The following is a 27,032-nucleotide window of genomic DNA, read 5'->3' as shown; positions in this document are numbered from 1 at the left end:
GAGTCAAACGTTGCTCTTCTCTCTCAAATGGAGCCCGAGAATGTCAAGGAAGCCCTTGATGACCCTTCTTGGGTAAAGGTAATGGAGGATGAGCTTCATGAGTTTGAGAATAACCAAGTTTGGATATTGGTTCCAAGACCGAATGGAAAGAAAGTGACTGGCACCAAGTGGATATTTCAGAACAAGCTAGGAGAGGATGGTAGCATTGCAAGAAACAAAGCAAGGCTAATGGCACAAGGATATGACCAAGAAGAAGGAATAGACTTTGATGAATCTTTGTCCCTGTTGCCCGAATGGAAGCCATAAGATTTCTGTTAGTCTATGCTGCCTTTTGTGGTTTTAAATTATATCAAATAGATGTGAAATGTGCATTCTTAAATGGTGTGATAGATAGAGAAGTGTATGTGGAGCAGCCACCGGGTTTTGAAAATAAAGAATTTTCCAACCATGTTTTCAAATTATCAAAAGCTCTCTATGGTTTGAGACAAGCTCCTAGAGCTTGGTATGAGAGACTTAACACTTTTGTTTTGAAAAATGATCTTCAAAGAGGCACCACAGACACAACTCTATTTATCAAGAACTCTAACGATTCTTTCATTCTAGTTCAAATATATGTTGATGACATTATTTTTGGATCAGCCAATGAATCCCTTTGTATTGAATTTGGAGAATCATGACAAGTGAATTTGACATGAGTATGATGGGTGAACTTAATTTTTTTCTTGGGCTACAAATTAAACAAACTAAAAATGGTATTTTCATTCATCAAGAAAAGTATGCCAAGGAACTAGTTAAGAAATTTGGTATGAAAAATGTCAAACCCATAGGAACTCCCAGCACCCCAATTCAAAATTAGACAAGGGAGAAACTAAGAAAGATGTAGATGAGACTAGGTATAGAGGAATGATTGGTTCTCTTATGTACTTAACTTCCTTTAGACCTGATATTGTGCAAAGTGTTGGAATGTGTTCTTGATTCCAATCAAAACCAAAAGAGTTTCATCTTTCTGCAGTAAAGAGGATCATTAGATATGTTCATGGCACATCTAATTTTGGTCTTTGGTATCCTAAGATTGATGATTTTTCTACAGTTGGTTATTGTGATGCAGATTTTGCCGGTGATAGAGTTGATAGAAGGAGCACATCAGGCTTATGTTGCTTCCTTGGAAAGTCCTTGAATGTTTGGTCTAGTAAGAAGCAGCCAACAATGGCTTTATCCACTGCTGAGGCTGAGTATATAGCTGCATCTTCTTGTTGTTCTCAGCTCATGTAGTTAAAAACACAGCTAGCTGATTACAAATTAAATGCTGAAAATATTCCCTTGTTGTGTGATAATATGAGTGCCATTAATATTTCTAAAGTTCCAGTTTTGCACTCTATGACTAAACATATTGAAGTAAAATTTCACTCAATAAGAGAACATGTCCAAAAGAGAGATATTAGCATTCAATTTGTTAAATTAGATGAGCAATTAGCTAATATTTTCACTAAACCACTAGCTGAGGACAGATTTTGCATGTTTAGGACTAGTCTAGGGATTTTAAGCCATGATTCATTGTTTGAAAATTGATGATGTGTTTGTTGGAGTTTTTGTCTTATAAACAGGTATGAGACAATTCTGGACAGTGAAGAACTTTCTCTTCAATCAGCGTTCACAGGTCTTGTTGCAAGGATAGAGTCATCTGGGCCAACCTCAAAATCAGAACATGGGTGACTATATGTTTCCTTAATTCACACCACCTCTGGACCCAATATGGGTGCTACATATTTTTGTTTTTTTTTGTTGGCTCGTGTGTTCAGTTTATTTTTTTGTCATTAAGTCCAAAAGGATTCCAAATTTTTAAAATTAATTCCATTTTATTTTTTAAATAAAATCAAATCTTTCTTTTTATGATGTCAAGTCCCTTCAAGTCAAATCAGAGGTGATGCAGTTGTATGGTTTAAGAAATTTTCTTTTTGGTACGGTTACCAATACTTCTTTTTCTCCCTCCATAACTCCTCCAACCTTTCGGTTTCTCCCTACTACCTTTACTGCTTCTCTTCCTTCAAAAGTTTGAAACCAACCAAATGAGGAAGAAAACCATATCTCAAAAGCCTCCTCGTGAGAAAATATACAAGCTTCCTGCAAAACAAAAATCCTCAACTCGCTCTCAGGACCGAACCTTCACTCCATCTCCTTCTCCTCCTACCTCACCTCCTCGGTCTGATCCCATGGCAGGCACTAAGAACCCATCAAGGTTTCCTTCTTCAGCCAAGTAGACGCTACCACCAAAGGAACCTCCATCCAAACCTGGTTCGTCGAAGCCGAGTTTATCGAAAGGGAAACACCCAGTCGCGACTGAACCCTCCTCTGAGCCCACTCAACCTAAGACAAGGTCTGTTCCCTTGCGTTCTCAAAGAGGTAAACCTCGACTCCCTCTTAAATCAGTTAGAGAACTAGACATTGATCCCTTTGCACATAAATCCCATTTCATGACATCTCACTCCAACTATAATCCTTATAGATTTAAGTCTGCCATGAATAATGACTTTTATGAATGAGTTATTAAGTACCGTACCTTGTGTCCCTCTTTTCTTGTTGATTTGACAAACCTGAAAAAGAAAGGCTTTCTATTTGTTGAAAATTTGAAATTTTTAGACTGAAATCACATTTTTAACATCAAAAAGCCTGTTTACCCTCTTTTGGTCAAAGAGTTTTATGCTAACATGACATATCATGAGGGCAGTGTGAATTCTTATGTCAAGGGTTGAGATATTGTTTTAAATAATGAAACAATCAGTGATTCATTGAAATATACTGATGTTGGAACTTGTGCTTATACTTCTGTTAAGTGGGATGACGGAGTTGGTATTTCTTTCAATGATGCTTTGGCTCATATTTGTGAACATGTTTACTTGATTGATGGCATTACACCCACTCATAAAGCCCTAGGATATGAGCGTGTTCAGTTGCACCGAATTGTCAACCACATCATACTTCCTCAAAGTGGTTCATATCAAAGGGTATCCTATACTGAAACTCTTGTTTTGTATGCCCTGCTCACTAAAACAGAAATTTTTTTTGCTTATTTGATGGTTAGATACATGTTTGACTCTGTTAGAAGTGAGAAAGACAAAGCCCTTTCTTATGGCATGTTTCTAACTTGTATTTTTGAGCATTTTGGTGTTGACTTGTCTAATGAGAATTATGAAAATAGACATTCATATCTAAAGGGAGGTGGTGCAGTGAAACATCAAAAAGGACCTACTCGATCTGAGATAGTGGTTCTAGATGATGAAGATGATGAGTTCATTCCTAAGAAATCTCCTCTTCCTTCCACTGAGGGCACTTCCATCTCCACTGGACAAAAATCTGCTCTGTTCAATGTTGTTCAAGATGTAATCCAGGAGTTTGTCTCCCAATCCAATCACATGATTGCCATGAGTAAGGAACAAAGGAAGCTAGCAAGCAAGCATGAGAATTTCCTCCGAAAATCAAAGGATAGAGTGGCTGTATTTATGAAGTTCATTGATAATCTTCAACAAGATGAAGAGCATGCCACTGATGCTGATGAGGAAGCTGATTCGAAGGGAACGGGTTCAAATGCCTAGATTTGTCTCATGAAATTGCTGCTGTCTGCTTGTTTTTGTCTCATGAAAAATGTTTCTTTTGTTACTTTTGAACTACTTTTGTTATTTCGGATGACTGTAATACCTTAACAACTACTGCATTTACTTTAAATTAATTTGGTGTTTTAGACTGTGCATTAACACTCTCTTGCAGGTTTTAAGGTGCGAATTTTACTTGATGTTGACTTTGCTCCACCCTTGATGACAAAAGGGGGAGTAATAGCATGAGTAGTGAATTTTTTGGGTGAATTTAATTGCTGCTACTGAATTTTTTGTGATTTTTTATTGCTGGTGCCATAATGGTTTTGGCATGAAATTTGATTTGCAATTTTTGCTACTGCTGTGATTTTTTTTTTTTGCATGAAAATTAGAACTTGCTGTATATGATATGTTGCTAGTTTGCCCTTGTTAATATTGATGCTTTTTTTTTTTGTGCTGACATGATATGTTCAGTATTGGGCTGGATTTGTGGTGCTGATTGTTTAAACTTCCTTAGTCAAGATGAATTTGTGTAGCTCTTTATTGTGCTCTCTATAAGTATAATGTAAACAGGAACAAAAAGAAGAGCATAAATCTAGGGGGAGCTACTCTTGAAAAAGAAAGGGGGAGCAACCCATAAGCAAGAAACATCATTCAAAAGGGAAGTTTCTCAACTCTACTAAAATTCAATTCCTTTTGGTTAATGTTTAATTATGTTTGTCATCAAGGGAGAGATTGTTGAGTTAAGAAATTAACTAACATAATTGATGATGACAAACATTAGATTATTGGGCTAATTACCCAATTAGTTTTAATTGAATTTGGTTAAGTGTGGCAGGCCAAAAAAAAAGAAAGAAGCAGCCCAATAGGATGGAGATCAAACCAGAAACACAAACGGGCTATAACTCACTTAAAGCCCAAATTGATTGAGCAAGAAATTCAAAATGAGATGAATGGTAAGTGAATATAATCCAAGCCCAAGTCATCCCTCTCTAGCTGAATTCTCCAAGGAGTAAAGCAAAATGAATCAGACGGGCCAAGCAAATCAAACCTGATCTAAGTCTGATTATTTCTCTCATTCAAACCCTTCCAATTTGCTCTCACCAAAAGCAACGTACACCTTTTCCTATTCAGTCAGAACTCAAAAAGAAAAAAAGAAAGCTTAGTCCCTAAGTTGTTCACCAAAGAAGCAAGAAAGAGAAGGTTAAGGAAAATGTTAAAGTCTAATCACCCACATCAAACTGTATCAAGAAGCCAGAAGCTAAAAGTGTGTCTTAGGGATCAAGTTGTTTTTCAATGGCCAAGAGCTGGGTTTACCATTGAAGATATCTGTTTCTTCTGTTCTGTGGCTTTCGGTCAACAAGAGAAGGTCAGAACCAAAGTTCCTACTTTGAGGATTAATGGGAAAAAGTGAGTTGGTGATTTGGTGAAGCACAAAGCTCGAGAGTTGACCTAGGAGAGAGCAACTCAGTAACATGCAAGGAGATACAAAAGAAGTTGGTTCACCATTCAGAAGCCAAGGAGAGATAACCAATATTTTGAGGTGTATGTTCTGAGAAGGGTTCTCTGAAGAAGTTCATCTACTTGGACAGTGCTTCCTAGTCAAAGGAGCATTCTGCCAGAATGAAGAACTGAATCAGAGGCTAACTAATCTGGTTTATCACATAGCAAAGAGGCTATTGAAGCATCAATCTCCTTCATATTTTAAAGATTTTAATTTTCTTTTTAATGTTTATCTTTCTATAATTTTTTGAGGTAAAAGGCTGAATGAGAGAGTCATTGAAAAAGCCTAAGAGTTGAAAAAGGCAGAGAGATACACATGAGTGAAAAGCCTAGAGTTATTTCAGATTTCTTTAGGTTGTGTATGTGTCTTGTATCTTGTACCTGTGAGGTACCCCTTTCTTAGTTGGGTGAGCACTAAGAGTGAAGAGTTAGGTATTAGCATAACCAAGTCAAGTTAGGTTAGAACTTGAGTGTGAAAGGATTGTGTCAATCCTGTGAAATTGGTGTATGTAATACTTTAACTATAGTGGAAATTCCACCACTATTGTGGTGGAGATTGGACATAGGTTGCATTGCATAAGGCAACCGAACCAGGAGACATGTTGGTGTCAGCTTCTCTCTTCCCTGCTCTGTTCTGTTTTTCTGATATTCATGAGACAAAATGAAATTGTCTCATAAATTTTTCGCTGCTGTGTTCAAACAGATTCAGATTGCAACTTTGTTTTAAAAGGGTTATTTCAGTAACTTAAAAGAAGGTCATAGATTCAACTCCCCTTCTCTAAGCCTTCTACAACCTTTAGATGTATATTCAATTTTAAAAAGACACTAAATTTATTTAGATGCGTTTGTTTTACTTTTTTTTAAATTATTATAATAAAAGGCTGAATATTATACAATTTTTAAAGAATACCTAGTTGAATTGATCTTTTTTTTATGATGAGTCAGCAAATAGAATATTAAAGTGACAAAATATTATCACCCTAGACACTCTAACGAATAAGTGACATGATAATATTTGATTTTGAACCCCCATTTGCTCTCTGAAGTTTTAACCCATTTCTTCTTTTTGTCCTGTCTTTCTCTTCTTGTTTACCTTTTTTTTTCTTGTCTTTCACCCGACTCATTCCTTTTTTATGACCTCTCATTTCCACCCTCGGTCCATTGCATCCCTCACTCACCAATCACCATCAGTTTGTTGGCGTCGTCGCTCCCTCACTCAATTACGTCGCTTTCTCTTTGCCTCCCAACTCATCCTCTGCTTCTCTAGCCTCCGTGGCTCTGAACAAGTGAACCCTCCTCACCCTCACCTCTTATCCTCGAACTTCGCTACCTCCACTTTACCATCTTTCATCTTTTTTTAGAGTCTCCATCAATCTTTCCCAAAGCCTCTTTTTGTCAATAATGACTTGGTAGAGTAGATTTTTTTAAAGCCACAAATACTAAAATAATGAATGGCTGTAATTCTTTGGGTTGCATTATAAATAGAGCTTGCATAAGCTCTCATTTGCATCAACACAATAGTTTTGGGGTGAGATGGTTCCTATACAGTATAGCTTGGGGGTGATTACAGTAATTTTAATGTGTTTTTGAATTCCTAAATTCAACCCAATTCTGTTACCTGGATAGAGAGGATGAGATAGAAACTAGAATTATATCAAAACTATTACTTTAAATAGGTTGGATTAGAAGTTTGTACATTGTAGATCAAATCTATAAAATTTTATATCAATCTAAAATTATTAGACGTACTCTTTTATAGATCAAAATTGATAGTAATATATAATAGTTTCAACTAAAATATTTGGTAATGTATGATGCACGAATTTTGACATGGACACGGGACACGTCGACACGCGAATTTTAAAATTTTATATGACACGAGGACACACATACATATAAAATATAAAGTATTCTTTAGATAAATCATAATAATATTTTATTGATATTAAAATTTAAATTAAATTTTTTAATTATTTTTAATGTCTTAATTTAATTATATCAAGTATTTAAAATATTTTTTTGTTTTCATAAATAATAATATATACTATATCTAAATTTATTTTAAGAATATATGTTAAGAATAAGATTGGACGCGCTGACAAGTGATGGTATTTAGGTGTGTCCAGAGATGAATTTTTTATTTTTTATTAAGATACGGTTAGACACAGTAAACACGTGTATCAGACGAGTGTAGGTGAGTGTCGTGTTCGAAATGTGTCCGACACGCGGACACAGCAACTTAGCGAAGAACCCATGCTTTATATAGTTGGTAACCAAAGAAAATTAAGCAAAAACAGTCATAACTTGCCTTATTTAAACTTTTTTTTGTCTAAATAGAGGCTTTGTAATACCCTACCACACTAAGCTTTACGCTTAAGTCGTAAAACAGAGGTGGTGTGGTATTACGACCTCTAAATAAAATGAGTATATATATAATAGCAGAAGAATTATAATATGCTAGGAGCCTTGAAGAATAGAGAAAATAAAAATCGCGAAATAAAAGTGCAACGCTCAAGGTACGAGTTAACTTACGTGCTAAGAAAACTATAATTATTAAACATAAGATAACAGAAGTAGGAATAGAGTGCCAAAGATACAAAATAACAAGTTCCTAACTCAGCCCGCGAAGCCAAGACTGGCCGGAGAATATTTACACACACACACAGATATATATATATATATATATATATATATATATATATATATATATATATATATATATACATATTCAAAACCCAAAAGTTCATATACACAGTCTTGCCTCTCCATAAACCTCTAAGAGGATCCAAAAAGAACAAGTTACGTGGAGAGAAAACTAAGTACATATATATACATCACTGTACAGCAAAACTACCCAGTAACCACTCCGTTTCAAGAGTCCAGACGCCTAACGAGATGCCTCTCGATCTGCATCTGAAAAACAATAACATAGTATGGAATGAGATCGGAGGTTGATGACATGTCATTATGTCATGTTTTTCTATGCTTTTTCATACAAGAAATTGATAATTAGTGCTTAAATATTGAATGCTTTTGTGCCTAAATGGTATATTTCTTTGATCTTTTGATTTTATAAACTTTGTAGGAAATAATATAAGAAGAATCATACTCCCATGGTGGCAAGAGAGTTGGAAACAAACTCAAAGAGGCTTCTGAGTTAAGCAAAGAGGATTTGCAACCTTGACCTCTTCACATTCCAACAAGAATAACTTAAGCTACAAAACTTCAAATGAGGTGATTTTAGTAGCATTGAAAAGTAGACATCTAGAGCTTTCCAAGAATATATGGTACTACATGGTGGACACTAAATCTGAGGAAGAAAACTTGCCTCGAAAGTGCATAGATGAACATGGTATCAACCTGCAGTAAGGCCAGATGACCTCTTCACATTCCAAAGGGGATAACTTGAACTATAGAGCTTGTAATGATACACTCTTAATTGCATTAGAAAGTAGACATCCAGAGCTTTCCAACGATATATAATAGTATGGGGTGAACTTCAAGGATGGGCCTCAGAAGCTGGTGCTAAGTTTGGCATCCAAACAGTGCCAATAGCGCTATATTTTGCCAATGAACGCTACGCTCTTTCTATGAGCGCTACGTTTTCTTAATAAGCGCTACGCTTTGAGCGCCAGCGGCCTCCAAATAGTACAACCATGCCTTCTTCAAAGGACCATAACTTGAGCTACAGATGTCCAATTGATGCGCTTCCAGTTGCGTTGGAAAGTTGACATTCAGAGCTTTCCAAAGATATATAGCAATCTATATTTGGCATGAAATTGAAGCACAAGTGAAAGACATCTTTAAGGCCCAAAAATCAACCAAACATGTGCTGGCCAAGGATCGAAGGGGGAGCGCTCAATCAAAAGCAAAGCGCTGCACAAGGGGAGCTTGAGGAGTGAGCACTACGTTCACTCTTTTTCACTTTTTCGGGCTTCCAAGCCAAGGAAGCAAGGCAAGGACACACCAAGGAGCACTAAGAGTGCTCAAATGTTGCAACGGAGCGCCCAAGAGGAGTGCTGGCCAAAGGGAAGCTAGGCAACGTTCAACAAGTTAACGTAGCATTCACTAATGCAACGCTATAGGAGGCAAGATGCATACCAACAATGCACGTGAAGAAGCATGCTTGGAGCAAGTGAACGTAGCGTTCACTTTCCTAACGAAGCGCTTCACTGGAGCCTCACTAAACACACCTTAACCCACCTGATCCAAATTCATCCAAGGCCAAATCCAAATCAATCCACTCTTCTTCAAGCCCAAAGCAAGTAAAACTCATGGACATCACTCAAAGGCACAAGACACAGAGAAGCTAGATTAGGAATTTCATTTTGTAATTTGTTTTGAATTTCAATTTCATTTTCATTTTTGTAAAGCCTATATAAAGGCATCAATTCCATTTCATTAGGAAGGCTGGCTCTGCTAGAGAGCAATAGGAGTAGGAGTAGAATAGAAAGCTTTCTTTGAAACACTTTTAATTTTCTGCACTCTTTACATTTCAAAAATCAATTCAGCTTTATGCAAATTTCATTTCCTGAAATTCTGTTCTTCTGCACTTTCACAATTTTGTTTCCTTTGAGCTTGATTTACTCTTCTACATTCTGCAACCTACATTTGAAATTATTGATATCCAAATTTACTTTTCCTGCAAATCTACAATTCTGTTTTTCTGCAATTTCACTTTTCTGTTCACACTGAGCTTGATTTACATTTCCTGCATAATTTAATTCCTCTGCAATTACTCTAAGCTTTGATCTACTGCTTCTTTTACTTTCCAGCACCCAGCCCCCTTTACATTTTGCTGCAATTTATTTTTTCTTGCTCTTTAAGCTTTTGTCCAGTCTACATTCTGCTTATTTATATTTGCTGCAATTTACATTTTTTGTTCTTTAAGCTTCTGTCAATTTAACTCCTGCAAGTGAGATCTGCTGAAATTTTACTTTTCTTGTCATTTAAGCTTCAGCTAATTTACATTCGGTTCTTTACTTTCACTGCAATTTACCTTCTGCAACTTTAAATTCTCTGCACTTTACATTCTGTTATCAAAATTTCACTCAATTCACCAATGTTAGCTTAACTAAACTAATCACCCACTAAAGTTGCTTGATCCATCAATCTCTGTGGGATCGACCTCACTCTAAGTGAGTTATTACTACTTGATGCGACGCGGTACACTTGCCGGTGAGTTTTGGTGTGGAATCTGATTTCCACCCATCAGAGGTTCTCAGTATGGTAAAGGTGCCACACACATAATATATAAGGTCCTGGGAATGCCAGAGGCAATCCTAAAATGCCGACACTCAGATTATAGAGCTTAAAGTATTAAACTGAAGCCATAAAATGTGGTTTTCTAGGAATATTTAAACCTAACTTAACTTAACCTTAAATCTAAGTCCCATACTGTCATTCCTCCATACTTCCAACTCTATCATGCATTTTCACAGACAAATAGACAGATAAAGGCAAACACAAGAAGGTTACAAATATTGCAGGTAACAAATACACATTTAACATGGCAAGTACATATAGGCACACCCAATTAAAGCACAAACAAGTAATTCAAGTAATATGCATATGATGCATGCCTGTCCTATGGCTGATGAGGCTCATCTGTCGGTTATCCAGCCAACCCGACAAGTCTGAATTGTACTTAGACTATCCCCCGACGTGCATCCCCAAGAGTCTATGCATAGCTTTATCTCAAATAATCAATATTACTCAATGGGGGTAACATTCCCGGGAATTTATATAGTGCCCAGTTACACTTACGTCATAGGGTCAACAGAGTATCGAGTTTTCAACCTGGTACACGTGGTGGCAAGACACAGTACTTAATCCAGGGAACCTCGTATCTCAGATCATTAAATTATTCAAGCCATATAAATAATTCAATTATAATTCATCAACATCCACATCATTCTCAATCGCATCTTATTCATCATCATACATCAATCATATTCAATCCTTATCTTTCATTATCACACCTCCCATTCCGTCCCTCAATAGTTCCAATTCAAAATATAATTCATTCTTTTCTAAATGAATCAAACTTAAAATATACTCATTTTCTTAATAACTCAAAATCAAACCATATAACCTTTGAATCTAAATTTTTTAAATAATCATCTAAACAAAATCTCTAATTTTTATAAAATTTCAGCAGCATCTCCTCTAAAACTCAGACTTTGCCACCCTGTTCGGGTCCAAACCTGCATTCTTTTCAATTCAACATACCCTTCCTCATTATCATAATAATCACCACAATAAATCTACCTCAGATCAACAATTAAACTTATACAATATTCAAATCTAACAACCAAAATTCAACTAAGAATCATAGTTCACAAATCTTAGGCTTTTAACACAAAATACCTCATTATCACAACAACCTCCACAATAGTTATACCTCAAATCAATAATTCACCAAATCACCAGTTAATCAACAAGCACCAAACCAACCATGTTCATCAACAGGATACTAAGTATTAAATATACACATGCAATCCAACTTATCCTATGGTCATCTAGCCTAAGTTTTCACAAAGCATTATATATTAAATGCAAGAAACCTAAATCATACCTTGGCCAATTCCCAAGTATTATCCAAGACAATTTTCCTAAAAAGAACATAGCCCTCAAAACCTCAACTAAACAGCTTCTTCCAAGTTCTGGTATTCACAATTTCAAGCTCCAATTATTTATTCACAGCCTAATACACATTTATAAAACATATATATCCAATTTAATACTCAAAGCTCAAATTCAATGAAAATAAAATAGAATTATCGTATCCTCACCTTACCCAAGCTTCACATAAGCAAGAGTGAATGTTTTTCTCAAGCTAATTAGATCCTAAAACATCAAAGAACAAAGAAATTCAATATCTCCACTAATTTTCCAAAAATTGGGGAAAAAGAGGCTGAGATGAAATAACGGATTACCTATAAAATTGTTCCGGTAGAAACATAGAGCTCGACGCGGTGAACGTGTGGCCGCAAACGATGCGGCGATCGGAGCTCGAACGGAAGAGTTACGACGAACCGAAGTTACCGTAAGAGTTCGGCGTTCCCTTTTCTCCCTAAAGCCTTCAGCGTCGTTCAGCTGAAAATAAGGAAAAGAAGGGCATTGGGCCCTTTTAAAAGGCTGGCCCGGTTGGGCCCACAACTCGGTTTGGGTCCGGTTCGGCCCGTTCGGTCTAATTTTAGACCGTTTTTTTTTTTCGAAATTGGTGTCAAAATTCTCGTTTCGATGAGTTCTATCCTAATTTGATATAATATTCACGTTTTTAATCTTCCTTATTAAAAACTAATTTATTGACTAATTATCTACTAATTTAACCGGAGTTTACAGGCTTTAGCATCAATATTTTAATGCTTTTTTAGTTTTTTTTTTTTTTTTTGCTTTTTTGTATTGGTTTAGTGTATTTATCAGTGAAGGTTTGGTTAGCTTTTTTCACTAGCTAATTAAATTAATAATGTTAACATAACTTTTTGTTAAAAGAGCGAAAATACTGACCCTTCATCATTGGAACTTCCAAAGATAATGAATATCTGCATACTTCATCCCCCTCTCTCGTTCGGGATAGAAGGTAAAACTGATTTTAAATATTTGTGTAGTTTTAGATGATTATATTCTTATATATAAGTTTTATTTCTCGTCTTATTTTTTCATATTTTTTTATGCTTTTCATCATTTGTTTTATCTATCAAATTGTAATGATGTTAGTTGTTAGGAGTCATCATTTGGTGAATTTTCATTGTGGTCGTTCTCTAATTTTAGAATTTTCTATTTTTGATTCTAGTTTGTTTATATCAACTGAAGTAAATAATATTACAGAAGTTAGATAGACGATTGATATTTGAAAAGGGACATCAGCAGCTGGATTACTAAAATGATGGGAGAAAAAAAAGGATTAGGAAGTTTAAAGAAAAGGGAGATTGTGTCAGAGAAAGAGGAGTGCAGCAAAAAAGACGAAAACGGAGAGAAAATTAAAGGAAAAAAAAATGGGCTAGATAGAAAAAGAAGTAGAAAATGAAAAATCAGAGGAGAAGGACTGAAAGTGAGTGAACAAGAGGAGAAGGATAAGAAAGTTAGAGTTTCAAGAACCAAATGGAGTCTAAAATCAAATGTTGTCATGTCACCTACTTGTTGGAGTGTTCAGTGTGACAAAATTTTGTCATATGAGCACTCTATTTGCTGGCTCATTGCTGAAAAGGGTCGAAAGACCAAATTAGTAATGAGATTTAAATCTAGAAAATTATTATAATAAATTTTAAATTTTAAAAATTAAAATAAATAATCACGTAAATATCAGAAATTAAAATGAGAATTTTCTCATAAATAATAACAACAAATCATCGTCAAAATAATTTCTCAGAGAATAATAAATATTATTTTAACCACAAAAAGTGATTTTAACAATCAATAATTTTTTTAGCATTGATTATCGATATAAGCAATTACAATGTTATACAACAAATAATAAGAGAAATACTTATTGTTTTGATTTATTTAAAGATCAATTTTATCATGTCTACGAGTTGTAACTTAAATTTTGTCTACCGTATCGATATAAGCATTCACCTTATCTAAAAGGGACACCACATTCTTTGTTCCTTCATTTTTTGTTACGGTAGTAATTTAGTGTATCAATAGTAATGTTCTAAAAACCGGAACAGGTTAGTTAGTTCGACCAGTCTAATCGTAAACCGGTAGTAATTATAGTCCGATTTGCTCCCTAAAATTGTTTTTCTAAAAACCAGAGGAGAACTGTCGAATCGGCTGGTTGAATTGGACAGGAAACCGACCGGTTTAAAAGAAACGACCGTTTCTACTCTAAGCATTCCACTTGCATTAGTGTTCTTCTGGTAAATTTTAACTGTTAGTGTGAACTTGTTAATTTGCTAATTGTTCTTGTGTTGTTGTTCTGTTGTTCTTCTGTTATTTTTATTTTTTTGTTGTGATTTTCTGTTCTTGAACTTGTTAAGTTGATAATTTGCTAAATTGTTGGACTGCTGTTGTTTTAATTTGCTAAATTGTTAGGTTTTTATGATTTAATTTGTTGGATTTTCTATTTAGGTCTTGTTATTGTTTATTTGCTAAATTGTTGTTGTGTATTTATTATTGTTTTTGAGATTCTTGCTGGATATTGGTGATCATTGATTTATTATATGCCTCATGTTTTCATTGTTTCCTTCTTCTGAAGGGAAAAAAAATTCTGTTTTCATTATTTTGTTGATTATTTGTTTTGTTTCAGAAATAAATTTTTTGTGATCAATGCTCAAACTCTAAATGCTTTTTGTTGGTTTTGCAGTGTTTGTTTTGTTTGATAAATTAATATTTTGTGATCAATTCTCATACTCTGAATGTTGTTCTGTTTTGTTTTAAGGCTGTGTTTAGAAGAGGTGATTGATTTTTTAGTATTGTTTTGTTTTTGTTTTAAAGCTGTGTGTTGTGGTCAAATTTCATTTTGTAGGAAATTCTTTGAGGTATATAAGAATTAAGAAAGAAGACTATTTTAACGATATTATTTTGTTGATTCTGGTATGCTACAAGCTTGAATATAAAATTGAAGAGAGAAACCCTTTATTATTTTATGGGGTAAGTACGATTTTGGTCCCTTAAGTTTAGTGCCAGAATCGAATTCGTCCCTCTTGTTATTTTGCCATTAAAGTCGTCCTTAATGTTTTTTTTCATATTAAAATCGTCCTTTTCAATAAAATTTTTTGTTTTATTCCTAAACTACCCCTATCATATTTTAATAATAAAAATGATAAAATTAAAAAAAAAAGAAAATGCGTAAAAACGCGTTGGGGGTGGGAGAAGAAAAGGGTTACGAAACGAAGGGGAAAGGGAGGGGAGGGGAGGGGAAGAGGGGGAGGGAGACGGCGCCGGGGAGCCTCTGTCATCGCCGCCGTGACCTCGTCGTCGCCTCCTCCTCCTCCAGAACTCTGATGATGATGACGATGAAGGGGGAAGGGAAGCCGCCGTCCCGCCGCCGCCTTGCCGCCCTCCGGCACCGCACCGCACCACCATCACCTTCTTCTTCTTCTTTGTTGATTTGTTGCTTTTTATTTTTGCTTGTGTTAAATTTGTGTTGGATTTGTTGATTTTCTGCTTTGTTTCTGCTTCTCTGGTGATGGTGGAGGTGGAGGGTGGGGGGAAGGGGAGATGGGGAAGGGGTGGGGCCGCGTGGTGGGAGTGTGGGTGCGGGGAAGGGAAAACGGGGCGGGGGGGTGACGCGGGGTGGGAGTGGGGGTGCTGGGAAGGGAAGACGGCGAGGGGGGTGACACGGGGTGGGGAAGGGAAAACGGGGAGGGGGGGAGGGAACGCGGGGCGGGGCCGGGGGTGGGGGTGGGGGTGGGGGTGCAGGGAGGCAGGGAGGGGGAGGGGGAGGGGAAGGGGGAAAGCAGGGAGGGGGACGGCGGCGGCGTTGGTGGTGGTGCTGGTGGTGGAGGTTGTGGCGGTGGTGTTGGTGTTGGTGTTGGTGTTGGTGGTGGTGGTGGTATGTTGGTAGTGGTGAGGGTATTTTTGTCAAAAAAAAAAATAAAAAGGACGATTTTAATACGAAAAAAAACATTAAGGACGACTTTAATGGCAAAATAACAAGAGGGACGAATTCGATTCTTGCACTAAACTTAAGGGACCAAAATCGTACTTACCCCTTATTTTATCATTGGCCTATTTTTGGCATTGCATATCATTGTAGTTTGTTTATTCATAGAACTAGTTGTTTATGATCCCCTTTTGAAGTAAAAAAATGCAGTAGAAGAGTGTTTAGAACCAATTACTTTATTTATTGAATTTTTTTAGAATTAGATGTTTATTATAAAACGATTTTTTCGGTTGAACCACAATTGAACCGATTGAACCAATAAATTAGTAAACAACAGTTTGATGATCGGTCCCATTTTTTGAACCTTGATCAATAGCGCTTGTATTGATTTAATTTTTTTAAAAATATAAATTTAAAAATATAAAATAAAACATGTTGTTAAATTTTTAAACCAAAAAAGTTATACTAAAAAAATTAAATTGATGGTTAAGGAATAACTAAAAATAATAAATTCTAATAGTTTTTTAACCTTTTTTTATTTATTAAATGCATAAAAATAATAAAAATAAAATTAATTGAAATGGTAAACAATTTATAATTTATTTAGAAAATTATCAAATATTAGAAATAACAAAAAAAATATTTTTTTATAAATTATATATCATAAAAATTATATAAAGTATAGATTATATAGGTTTTTATTTAAAGAAATATATAAAATATATCTATTCTTAAATATGCTATAGTAAAAAGATTTTAAAAATATAGTTCTACCATTTACATGAGACACTTCCAAAATAGATTTTTGAGCTAATTCACGTAAAGCGCCCGTAAAATGGCAAAAATATATTTTTAAAAAACTTTCATGAGGTATATATATTTAAATAAAAAAACCCAGATTATATATAGTATAGATATTCTTTTTTTACAGATGTAGTATTGACATTATTACAATCCAAAAAAGAGAAAAAAAAACAAGTAGACTAGTCAAGTACTATGGATGTGTCGATATTCAGTCATGTTAACATGTGGACGACAATGGCTTAAGATTCTTGCAAGCAACTCCAACATCCACCCTTCATAAAACAGTAACACATAATAACTCTCTATTTTTCTTCGATGATGTTCGATCCCATTCTTCATTTCCCTTGAAACTTCATCCCTTAATTGACCTACTTCACAACAATCATCACTCACTAGTAGCCATGGCCTTGCTGAATCCATCTCTTCCCCACACCCAAGCCTTTCTTCCTCTCCGTCTTTCTGCTACACCATCCAAGCAAACTTCACCACTACTATGGACTACTCTCTCTTCCTATCCATTCAAACCATTGTCAAGGAGGATGAAGCATGCAAGGTGTGAAGCTGTGGCAGACATCAAAGCTGAGCCCTTGGTTGAAGGGGAAGGAGAAGAAGAAGAAGAAGATCACAAGGTTCTTATGGGGCCTTCTTCAGAGGAAGAGAGAAGGGGTGAGAGGGTTGTTGCTGACTATGATTGGACTCAAGAGTGGTACCCTTTGTACCTCACCAACAATGTCCCTGATGATGCACCTCTTGGTCTCAGTGTCTTTGACAAGCAGCTCGTCTTGTTCAAGGACCCCAATGGCGTCTTCCACTGTTTCGAAGATCGTTGTCCACACAGGTAATATAGGTTTAGATTTGAATGTTTTAATCCTGAATTCAGTTTAAAATGTGTTGGTGTCATTTGGTGAAAGTAATTATTTCAACTTTTAGTGTTAATTGTCTTGCATTCTTAGTAGAATTGGCAAAATGAAGACTTGAAATTTATGTGCTAATTGAGATTAGGAAACCTGCAAACTTGGCATCCTATGAAATTCTGAATCCTTATTTATCCAAATGCTTGAACTTAATCTTTTCCATGATTCAGGTTAGCAAAACTATCTGAAGGTCAGTTGATTGATGGAAAGCTTGAGTGTCTATACCATGGATGGCAGTTCAAAGGCGACGGAAAATGTGTAAAGATACCTCAGGTTGGTTGTGAACATACATTGATCCCCAGCAAAAAAATTTAAATATCCAATTTTTTTGCTTTTTGACATTATGTTGATCAATTTTTCTCCCGTTTGTTCTTTTCAATAGCTTCCAGCTGATGCTAAAATCCCAAGATCAGCTTGTCTTAAATCATATGAGGTGAAAGAATCCCAAGGAGTTGTTTGGGTATGGATGTCACCTAAGACACCTCCAAATGTCAATAAGCTACCTTGGTTTGAGAACTTTGCTAGACCAGGGTTTCAAGATGTTTCAACAATTCATGAACTCCCATATGATCATTCTATTCTCTTGGAAAACCTGATGGATCCTGCTCACATTCCAATCTCACATGACAGAACAGACTGGACTGCGAAAAGAGAGGACGCACAGCCACTGCATTTTGAGGTAACCGAGCGAACTGATAGAGGGTTTGCTGGTTGGTGGGGAAAAGAGCAAGAGGGCTCACTGCCGAACTTCTTACGGTTCGAGGCTCCTTGTGTGCTCCAAAACAACAGGGAAATGGTTGATAAAGATGGTCAGAAACACTACTTCACTGGCTTATTCCTCTGTAGACCAACAGGGCAAGGGAAATCCATGCTGATTGTGAGATTTGGAGGAACAAAAAGATCCCCATTAGCGAAATTGTTCCCTAAATGGTACTTCCATCAGAACGCTTGCAAGGTGTTTGAGCAGGACATGGGATTCCTGTCATCCCAAAATGAAGTTCTATTGAAAGAGAAAGTTCCAACAAAAGAACTATATCTGAACCTAAAATCATCAGACACTTGGGTAGCCGAATACCGGAAGTGGATGGACAAAGTAGGGCATGGGATGCCGTATCATTTCGGTCACAGCACCATTTCGTTGCCCAAAGAGCCTGCTGTAGTTGAACATGCACCAGCAGGACTCATAGCAGGACAATCAGCATCAAATCCAGCAAAGGGTGGCACCGGAACAATGCATGCCCCGAACTTGGCCAATAGATACTTCAGGCATGTGATTCATTGCAAAGGTTGTAGCACGGTGGTCAAGGCTTTCGAAGCTTGGAAGAACGCCCTTTCGGCTGTAGCCATTGCATTCGCCGCATTGTCGATTCTGGTATCTGGGAGGCAGTGGAAAACCCTTCTTTTGGGATCCGCAGCACTGTGCAGTGCTGGAGCCTATGCATGCTCTTCAGCCATTGCATTGAATACAACAAACTTTATCAGGACACACAGGAGATTGTAAGCTGAGCAAGTTGTTAGAATTTATAGTTTCCATACAAAGTATATGTTAAATCAGAATCCCATGTATCAATAATTTGAAAGCTTCTCTGTATTGCAATTTGCCAAAAAAAAGAAAGACACTTAGTACATGTAAACAATTCATTCATTTATTCATTCATACAGTAACATGGTCTAAATACAAGCAAAAAATAACTGGGTATAATGTAGAAACTAGAAAGCCAAGTAATCTGCTATAAAAAAAAAAAACAACAATAATGTAATTGAATATACATCACAAGTTGAAACCTAGCTATATATAAAACTATACACTCTTGAATTTGAGTGGCTATTGTGAAGAAGGGGGGTGTTCCAACCACTTAGCACGAAAACCTGTTCCCTGACAATCAGAGCAGCACATTGATCCCTGAAATAGTAGTACACAACACAATAAATCTTAGTAGTTAAAATAACTAATTTATCTTACAACTACTATTATAAATCATTAAAGTTTCAGAAACTGAGATGATGATTATTAACGGGAAGGAAGGTGGTAGCGACCTTGGCAGAACAAATGATACAGCTGGTGTTTTTGGAAGGAACTTCACAAAGCATGTTATCGCCAATAATAAAGAAACCAGTACCACTACACCATTTACATTCGATATGCCCTTTTGAGTTGCAAGATGAACACGCAATTGGTTTTGGTTGCTGCAAAGTGCAAACACACCATTATTGAAGTTAGAAGGTAAATTACAAGAAATATATTATTGTACAATATAATTTGCGTAATTTTAAAAGTATTTAATACATATTCCAAAATTGATTTTTATACAAACTTTAACTGTTGTATTGTTTAATTTTGATATACTAGTAGAATTTACAGCAAAATTAACTATTTTTTGTATTAAATTAATCATTTAAATAATTATTTAAAAGAATAGATATAATTGATCGTTTTACACTGCCTAAGTTGTATCAATTAAAGAACTCATTATTTTATACGTTAATAATATAGGAGTAATATACCTCCAAAATTTATGACAATGAGTAATAGCTCAAATGGCATAGTCTCCCTATACTCAATTAAGAAGTTGCGAGTTTGAGTCTCGTATCTTTAGTAAAAAAAAAAAAAAATATATATATATATATACCTCCAAAATTTGAGAGAGTACTGGCAGAATAGAGTACCTGAGAGATTAACCAGGCGCGTTCCATGCGCTTTGCGAAATCGGAGGAAGAATCAGCCGTGGACGCGCGCACTCTTAACGGCCCACAACTACTTCTCTTATAGTAGTATTTGATTGAAGGTGATATGACAATTTTACCCTGTAATTGCAACGTTTCGGAAACCACCGCAGACCCACCGCGACACCTAGCACCCGTGGCCATTCTCTTCTTTCAAAAGCACCTGCAGGGGCCTAATTGGGTTTTCTAGTCTTCACCTGATTTGTTTTATTTATGGGTAAAAAATCGGGGGTCTTTACCTAGAAAATGGATCTTAGGCTAGGCTGGGCGCATTATTTCTTGTTTGGAAGTACACCCTCTGCTAAACTACCAAAAGTCAAATCTGCACTTGATTTACTTGGATTGGTCGGTGATGGTTTAGTCGGGAGCTTAAATAAATATCAAGTTCAAATTTTATCTTTTATTTTTTACTAAAGATAGGATACTCGAACCCGCAACCTCTTAATTGAATATGAGGAGACTATGTCATTTGAGTTATAACTCTTAATTGAAAAGGATTAGATTAATTTTCAAATTTTATCTTGCATATGCATAATGTAATATATGGATTTAAATTTTTATATTCTGAAATATTAAAAAGATAATTAGAAAAATAAATTAAGACTTTTAGTAATTATTTTTTAAAATAATATTTTTTTAATATATTTATGAATTTAATTTTAATGTATTTTCAGTATAAAATTATTTTATGCGTGTATTCAATTACTTAATGTATGTTACACCACATGAATAGTCATCCAAAAAAATAGATATAATTGCACGATAATGTAAAACACTTTACATTGTCAGTGCATCATAATTAAACTCATATATTTATTTTTATTATTAAAAATTTATTTAATATTTTAAAAAAATTTCATTGAATTTTTTTTAATAATTTAATGACATCCAATTATCCACATTTGACCGCTATTTTATAAGTTTCATATTTATTTTATTGTGCACATCAATTAAACTATACTTTATGATTTTATTTTACATGTTTTGAAATAATGCCACCATATTATAAGGATTAGATTAATTTTCACAGTCTAATACGAATCTTCTTATTATTTTGTTCGTTATTTGAATACTATTCATAAAGATAGTTACTTAAAGTGAAACACTACATAAAAACACTACATAAAGATAGTTATTATGTTTGTAATTCGAATCAATCTGTTTCAAATTAAGTGTCAAAATGGTGGACTAGTTCGAATCAGCCTAATTCGAATCAATATGATTCGAATTACTCCTTGGATCCACTCATGCATAATTTGAATTGAATCCATTCGAATTACTTTAATAGGGACTAATTCGAATTTAATTGATTCTAATTATTCTTGCTTTAGCTAATTCAAACTAACCTCATTCGAATTACATTAAAATATACTTTTGGGTGATTCATGTTATATTTTTTGCTTTAGTAGAATCATGTAATTTTCTCTTTTATTTGGTTTAATATGGCATTTTGTCCTATCTTATCTTAAAAGTTAAAAATTAAAGTTAAATAATATTAAATTTTTTATTAAGTAAAAAGATTAAATATTTTAAGTCTAAATGATATTAGTTCTTTTTCTAAGGAGAAATTCCATGAAAGGGTTGTCATATTAAATTTCATGTTCTTATATTGAAAACATGTACCATTTATTATATTATATATAATCATTTTACCATATAATAAAAGGTGAAAATCTATATCTTTCTTTTGTTACGTTTTTTTTTCTCTCTAAATTAGTTTGTATATTATCAACTTATTTCTATTATTTATATAATATATTTTTTAATAGTTATCCATTAATAAATGTTGAATTAACGATTCTGTTTATCGTATTTTAATGTGTTTATTTCAATTAGACTCAATAAATTACCAAAATCTAAACCTATTATCTTGAACTTCTTTCTTAATCATATGGTTAGAATCGTTTAACGGAAGATTTTTAGGCTATAAAATTTTCAAAGTAAAAGAAAAATATAATAAAATAAATTAGAGAACCTAAAAAATAAAATAGTTTTTAAAATGGAATATATATATATATATATATATAAAAGAAAAATAATAAATTAAAACTTACATGACCTAAGACATAAAAAAATAAAGAGAAAAAATAATCATGAAAGTTGAAATAACAAAAAATATATAACACAGTTCTTATCTTGACACATTTAAATGTTATAGTCAATCTACTAATTAATAAAAAAATATTATCCAATATAAAATAAATTAAAAATAAAAAAGAGATTAACAAAATTAATTAACAAAGTTCTTATTTTAAGTTACCAGATTATTTAAAAAATTAATTAACAAAGTTCTTATTTTACTATATTTATTGTGTTATATGTCAATCTAATAATTAATAAAAAATAATATTTTTTAATATAAAATATATTAAAAATAAAGAAAAAAAAATTAACAAAATATACATAAAAATTTTTCACTCTACCATTGGTAGGTATAAATTTTTTTTTTACATCTTTTATATGCCAATCATATGACAGACAAATAATATTAAATTTATTAATATTTTTGCAATAATTTAAAAAGTTAATAAATGTCAATTCTAGTACTCTTTATAATTAAATGTCAAATTCAATACTCTATATAATTAATAATTTAGATAGTTTAAAAAATTAACATATGAATATTTTTAACAAACCTTTGATAGGTGTGAACTTTCTTGCACCCTTTATACATGCCAATTAAATAACTTAGTCAATATGTAAGATAAATGATACTGTGGTAGACAAAATTAATAATTTCATTTTATTTTAAAAAAAATATTTATGTACTCAAATTTTAAATATAATACTCTACGTAATCAATAATTTAAAAAATTAAACAAATATTATTACAAAGCAATCTAAAAACAATAAGTTAACAAAATATTTATGAAACTTCTTCATTCCATCATTGATAGGTAAAGACATGTAAATAAAAATAAGAACACATATCAGATAAAAAAAATATTTTTTTTCTACATTAAATTGATAAGATAAAAAAAACGATTGATAAGAAAAAAAAGACACAACTATCTTTTACGTAAAAGGTTAGGAATTGTTAGAAAGAGGAAAGAGAGCAATAGAGAAAAGGTTTGTGAGTATTCAAGTTGTTTATTCAAATTGTCTATTTAAGTTGTGTAGAATGATACAATATAGAAGGGTATTTATAGGGGTTAAGAAAATCCTAATAATAAAGACGTAATATTTTATAATAAATACTCAGATATACTAAATAATGCTAATTGATCCTAATTATATTCTAACAGGAATAAATTAAAAAGATAGAAGAATGACTAAAAATATAAATTAAATAAGTAAACGGAAGAGAAAGAAAAATGTAAGTGAAAGTTATGCGTGAAACTGAATAAAATTTGCAATTGCAGTGGATGAAGGCAATGGAAGACGATGGAAGCGATGCAATTAAGGGTGTTGGAAAAAAGAGAAGGCCGATAGTAAATATTGTTTAGATGCCATTATTTTGATAAAAAAAGTTTTCAATAAAAAAAGATTTTTTTTATTTTTTAATGTGTTTGGCAAATTTTTAGTAGTAAAAATAAAAGCACTAGAAAAAAAAGACATTTTTTAAGAAGCTGTAATTTACATCTTTCTTTAAAAGATCTTTTTTCCTTAAAAAAAATGTTTTTCATATAATAAGGCCTTGTTTGGGTGAGTTTCTAAAAAAAATTTTATTCGAGTTATCTTTTTTTAAAAGATCTTATAGAAAAGTAAAAGTAATTTTATGTTTGGGTATCTCATGCAAAAAGATCTTTTTATCTATCACTGGGTATAACAATATAAAAGTACTTTTTTGTTTATTTATTACATGAAAAACATCTTTTTTTTTAAGAAAAAAAGATTTTTTTAAAAAAATATAAATTACAGTTTCTCAAAAAAGATGTTTTTTTTTCTAGTATTTTTACTTTTATTACTAGAAATTTGCCAAACACGCTAAAAAAAATCTTTTATCATTGAAAAAATATCTTTTTTTATCAAAATAATAGCGCCCAAACAAGTACTAAATAAACAAAAAAGTACTTTTATATTATTATACCCAAATATAATTGATAGATAAAAAGATCTTTTAACATGAGATATCCAAACATAAAATTACTTTTACTTTTTCATAGGATCTTTTAAAAAAAGATAATTCAAAAAAAAATCTTTTCTTAGAAGCTCACCCAAACAAGCTCTAAGGCTGCGTTTGTTTTTAGAGACATGATAGAATATGACATTGAGACAGAGATAATAGGACCGAGACACTAAAATTTATTGTTTGTGTATTGTGTTTGGATACGATGTACAAGACACTAATATAATGTTGGATACACATGGACAAAACTAAAATATTATATGAAATGACTAAAATAATCGTATGATTCTAAATTTTCTACATCAAGTACAAACTAATTTAATAGAGAATGAGAGTATGTAGGAGTACAGACAAACTTGAAAAAATGTTTGAAGAGACCAAAACTTTTAATAAAAAAAAATATAATAATATTTATATTAAAATAAAAATTATAAATATATTTATTTTATTTTTAAATTTATTATTAATATGTAGAAATACATATGGTTAAGATTAATAAAAAAATAGATCTGAATTTGATTAATAAAAAATTTTATTTAGGTTAATAAGCCAGATTAATTTTAAATAAAAAATTAATTTTTAAAAAAATCCGTTTTTACACGAAAAAAATTTCAAGACTAATTATAGAAAAAATAAGAAGGGATAATAGTGGAATAATAAAAAATATCTATGAACAAAAAGAAAAACAAAATTTATAAAAAAGTCCGTGTCTACTCTTTCAAATCCTGTGTCCATCATTGTTGTCCTTCGTAAAATAGTGGACACAAAAATATAAAAAACTGTTTCGGAGACAATGTGTAATGTGTTCCGTATCCATATCTCTACTTCCAAACACATTTTAAACATGTACTGTACTGTCTCCGAAAACAAACGCTACCTAAGAGAAACTTTTGATAGATTTTTCTAAAAAATTACAAATAAAACTTTAATAGAATAATTAGAGTGAAACCAAACTACCAGGGAGAGTACAACGTACTCAAAATAAAAGAATATAAACTAAAACAAATATAGAATTAAACAAAACATGAAGATGGTGAAGAATGTGAAGACATAGACAAAGGATATAAACTAAAACTAACATAAAATTAAACAAAACATGAAGATGGTGAAAAACATTCTGCATATTTTTGTTGGGAGATGTATTATCATGGTTATAGGAGTAACAGAATTATTTTTATTTTAGTGGGGTGTTATTGAATTTTTTAAAATAAATTTTATGACTATTTTGACCTTATAATTTGTTTTATGAAATAGTTTGTTAGAAGGTAAATATAGTTCAAAAAAATTGGAAACCAAATTTATGGTCAACTAACTTTGTATATTGTTATAGAGACGTATTAATATATAAATAAAAGTATTAATCGACTTTAATAAACATAGACTTTAATAATACTTATCAAACAATATAAAAAAAATATTGATAAATTTTAATAAATATAGAATATATTTATAGGTAAATAAATAAATAATTTTTTTACATATAATTTAAAATGACAAATATAATATCTTTTTTTAAATAAATTAAATATAACTTGTATAACTGCATAAAAAATATAAATTTTTTATTCATTATCAATTATTACATCATAAATTTTTTATAATATTAAAAAAAATTTATATTAAAATATTATTTTTAATTAAAAAATATAAAATATAAAACAATTAACTTTATTACAATTACTATTATTGGTATTATGAATGTATTGTCTATTTTTAAATTTTTAATTTGTTAATTATTTATTTTAATTATTTATTATGAAATTCATAATCTTATTCATTATTAGGACAATTCACCTAAATAAATTGTTTCACCTTTGAAATTAAGCAAATGTATCGTTTCCAAAACGAAGACGCAAATGCATTGTTTTATATATCTATGGAAATCGCTACTCGCAATACCAGTTTACACAAACACAGAATCCGCCTGTGGATTACGTTGAGTTGTGTGTAAACCACTAGAAGCAGCAGCGCTTTAGGTTGAGTATGAAAACAAATAGTAAAACTAATCTTTATTTAAAAAATAATTACAAAACAAATAATTAATGGTATATACCATTTAAATAATATCATAAATAAAAAAATTTAATTTATCATTTCACAATATAATTTAAAAAATATAAATATGCATGTAATAAATTTTTTATTTGTATTTATTATTAAAAGTGAGACCAAATTACAAATAAAAAAATACAATACTCAAAGTATTAAATTATATAAATTAAGACTAATTTTTTTTATTCTCATCTATTTTAAAATTTATAAATAATAAAATAATTTATTTTTAGCCAAAATTTCACTGAATCATATATTTTTCTCTTTAAAAATAACTTCATTCTCTTTTATTTATATCAACCATCGGAGAATTTGGAACATGGGTTGTGTTCTTTGCTACTGATTTGCATTTGAGGTTCTAGCTAAATGAATTTTTTTTTATTTGTGCAGCTTTATTGTCTTATGCCAAAAAATAAAAATTATTTGTATTTTATAGTTGATTGATTGGATAAATAATAGTGATAGCATCATAATTTTGATGAATAAAATAAAAAATATAAATATGCATGTAATAATTTTTTATTTGTATTTATTATTAAAATGAGACTAAATAGCAAATCAAAGAGTGAGTATTCAAAGAGTACTAAAATATATAAACTAAGACTAATTTTTTATTTTATTTTCATCTCTTTTAAAACTCATGAATTATAAAATAATTTATTTTTAGTAAAAAATTCACTAAAAATAGTAAATCAAATAAAAAAATTTCACTATTTTTTACTAAAATGGAGTGAACATAGAAATTATATCAACTTTCTTATCAATTCATCTCACGACAGGTGATTATTGATTTGTTGAATTCTTCAATTTTTTTTAATAAATACATG

At 32.3% G+C, this 27,032-nt stretch overlaps 2 protein-coding genes across 2 annotated transcripts; one reads left to right on the top strand and one right to left on the bottom strand.

Moving 5' to 3' along the window:
* Nucleotides 1-16,644: 16,644 nt before the first annotated feature.
* Nucleotides 16,645-18,975, top strand: TIC55-II (translocon at the inner envelope membrane of chloroplasts 55-II). Its single transcript, XM_016325409.3, has 3 exons — nucleotides 16,645-17,284; nucleotides 17,531-17,633; nucleotides 17,743-18,975. The coding sequence occupies exons 1-3, from the start codon at nucleotides 16,848-16,850 to the stop codon at nucleotides 18,859-18,861; spliced, it is 1,659 nt and encodes a 552-aa protein (XP_016180895.1). The 5' UTR covers nucleotides 16,645-16,847; the 3' UTR covers nucleotides 18,862-18,975.
* A 9-nt stretch (nucleotides 18,976-18,984) lies between these two features.
* On the bottom strand, nucleotides 18,985-20,428 carry LOC107623224 (uncharacterized). The gene is made up of 3 exons (XM_088510102.1): nucleotides 20,028-20,428; nucleotides 19,398-19,547; nucleotides 18,985-19,263 (listed from the first exon to the last, which is right to left on the bottom strand). Exons 1-3 carry the CDS (start codon nucleotides 20,226-20,228, stop codon nucleotides 19,186-19,188), a joined length of 429 nt encoding a protein of 142 aa, XP_088366228.1. The 5' UTR covers nucleotides 20,229-20,428; the 3' UTR covers nucleotides 18,985-19,185.
* Between the last annotated feature and the right edge of the window lie 6,604 nt (nucleotides 20,429-27,032).

Source organism: Arachis ipaensis, chromosome B10 (genome assembly GCF_059453495.1).
Source record: "Arachis ipaensis isolate K30076 ecotype BB chromosome B10, ASM5945349v1, whole genome shotgun sequence".
Taxonomy (NCBI): domain Eukaryota; kingdom Viridiplantae; phylum Streptophyta; class Magnoliopsida; order Fabales; family Fabaceae; genus Arachis; species Arachis ipaensis.
The sequence above is the reverse complement of the archived record's forward strand: the minus strand, read 5'-3'. Positions and strand labels throughout refer to the sequence as shown.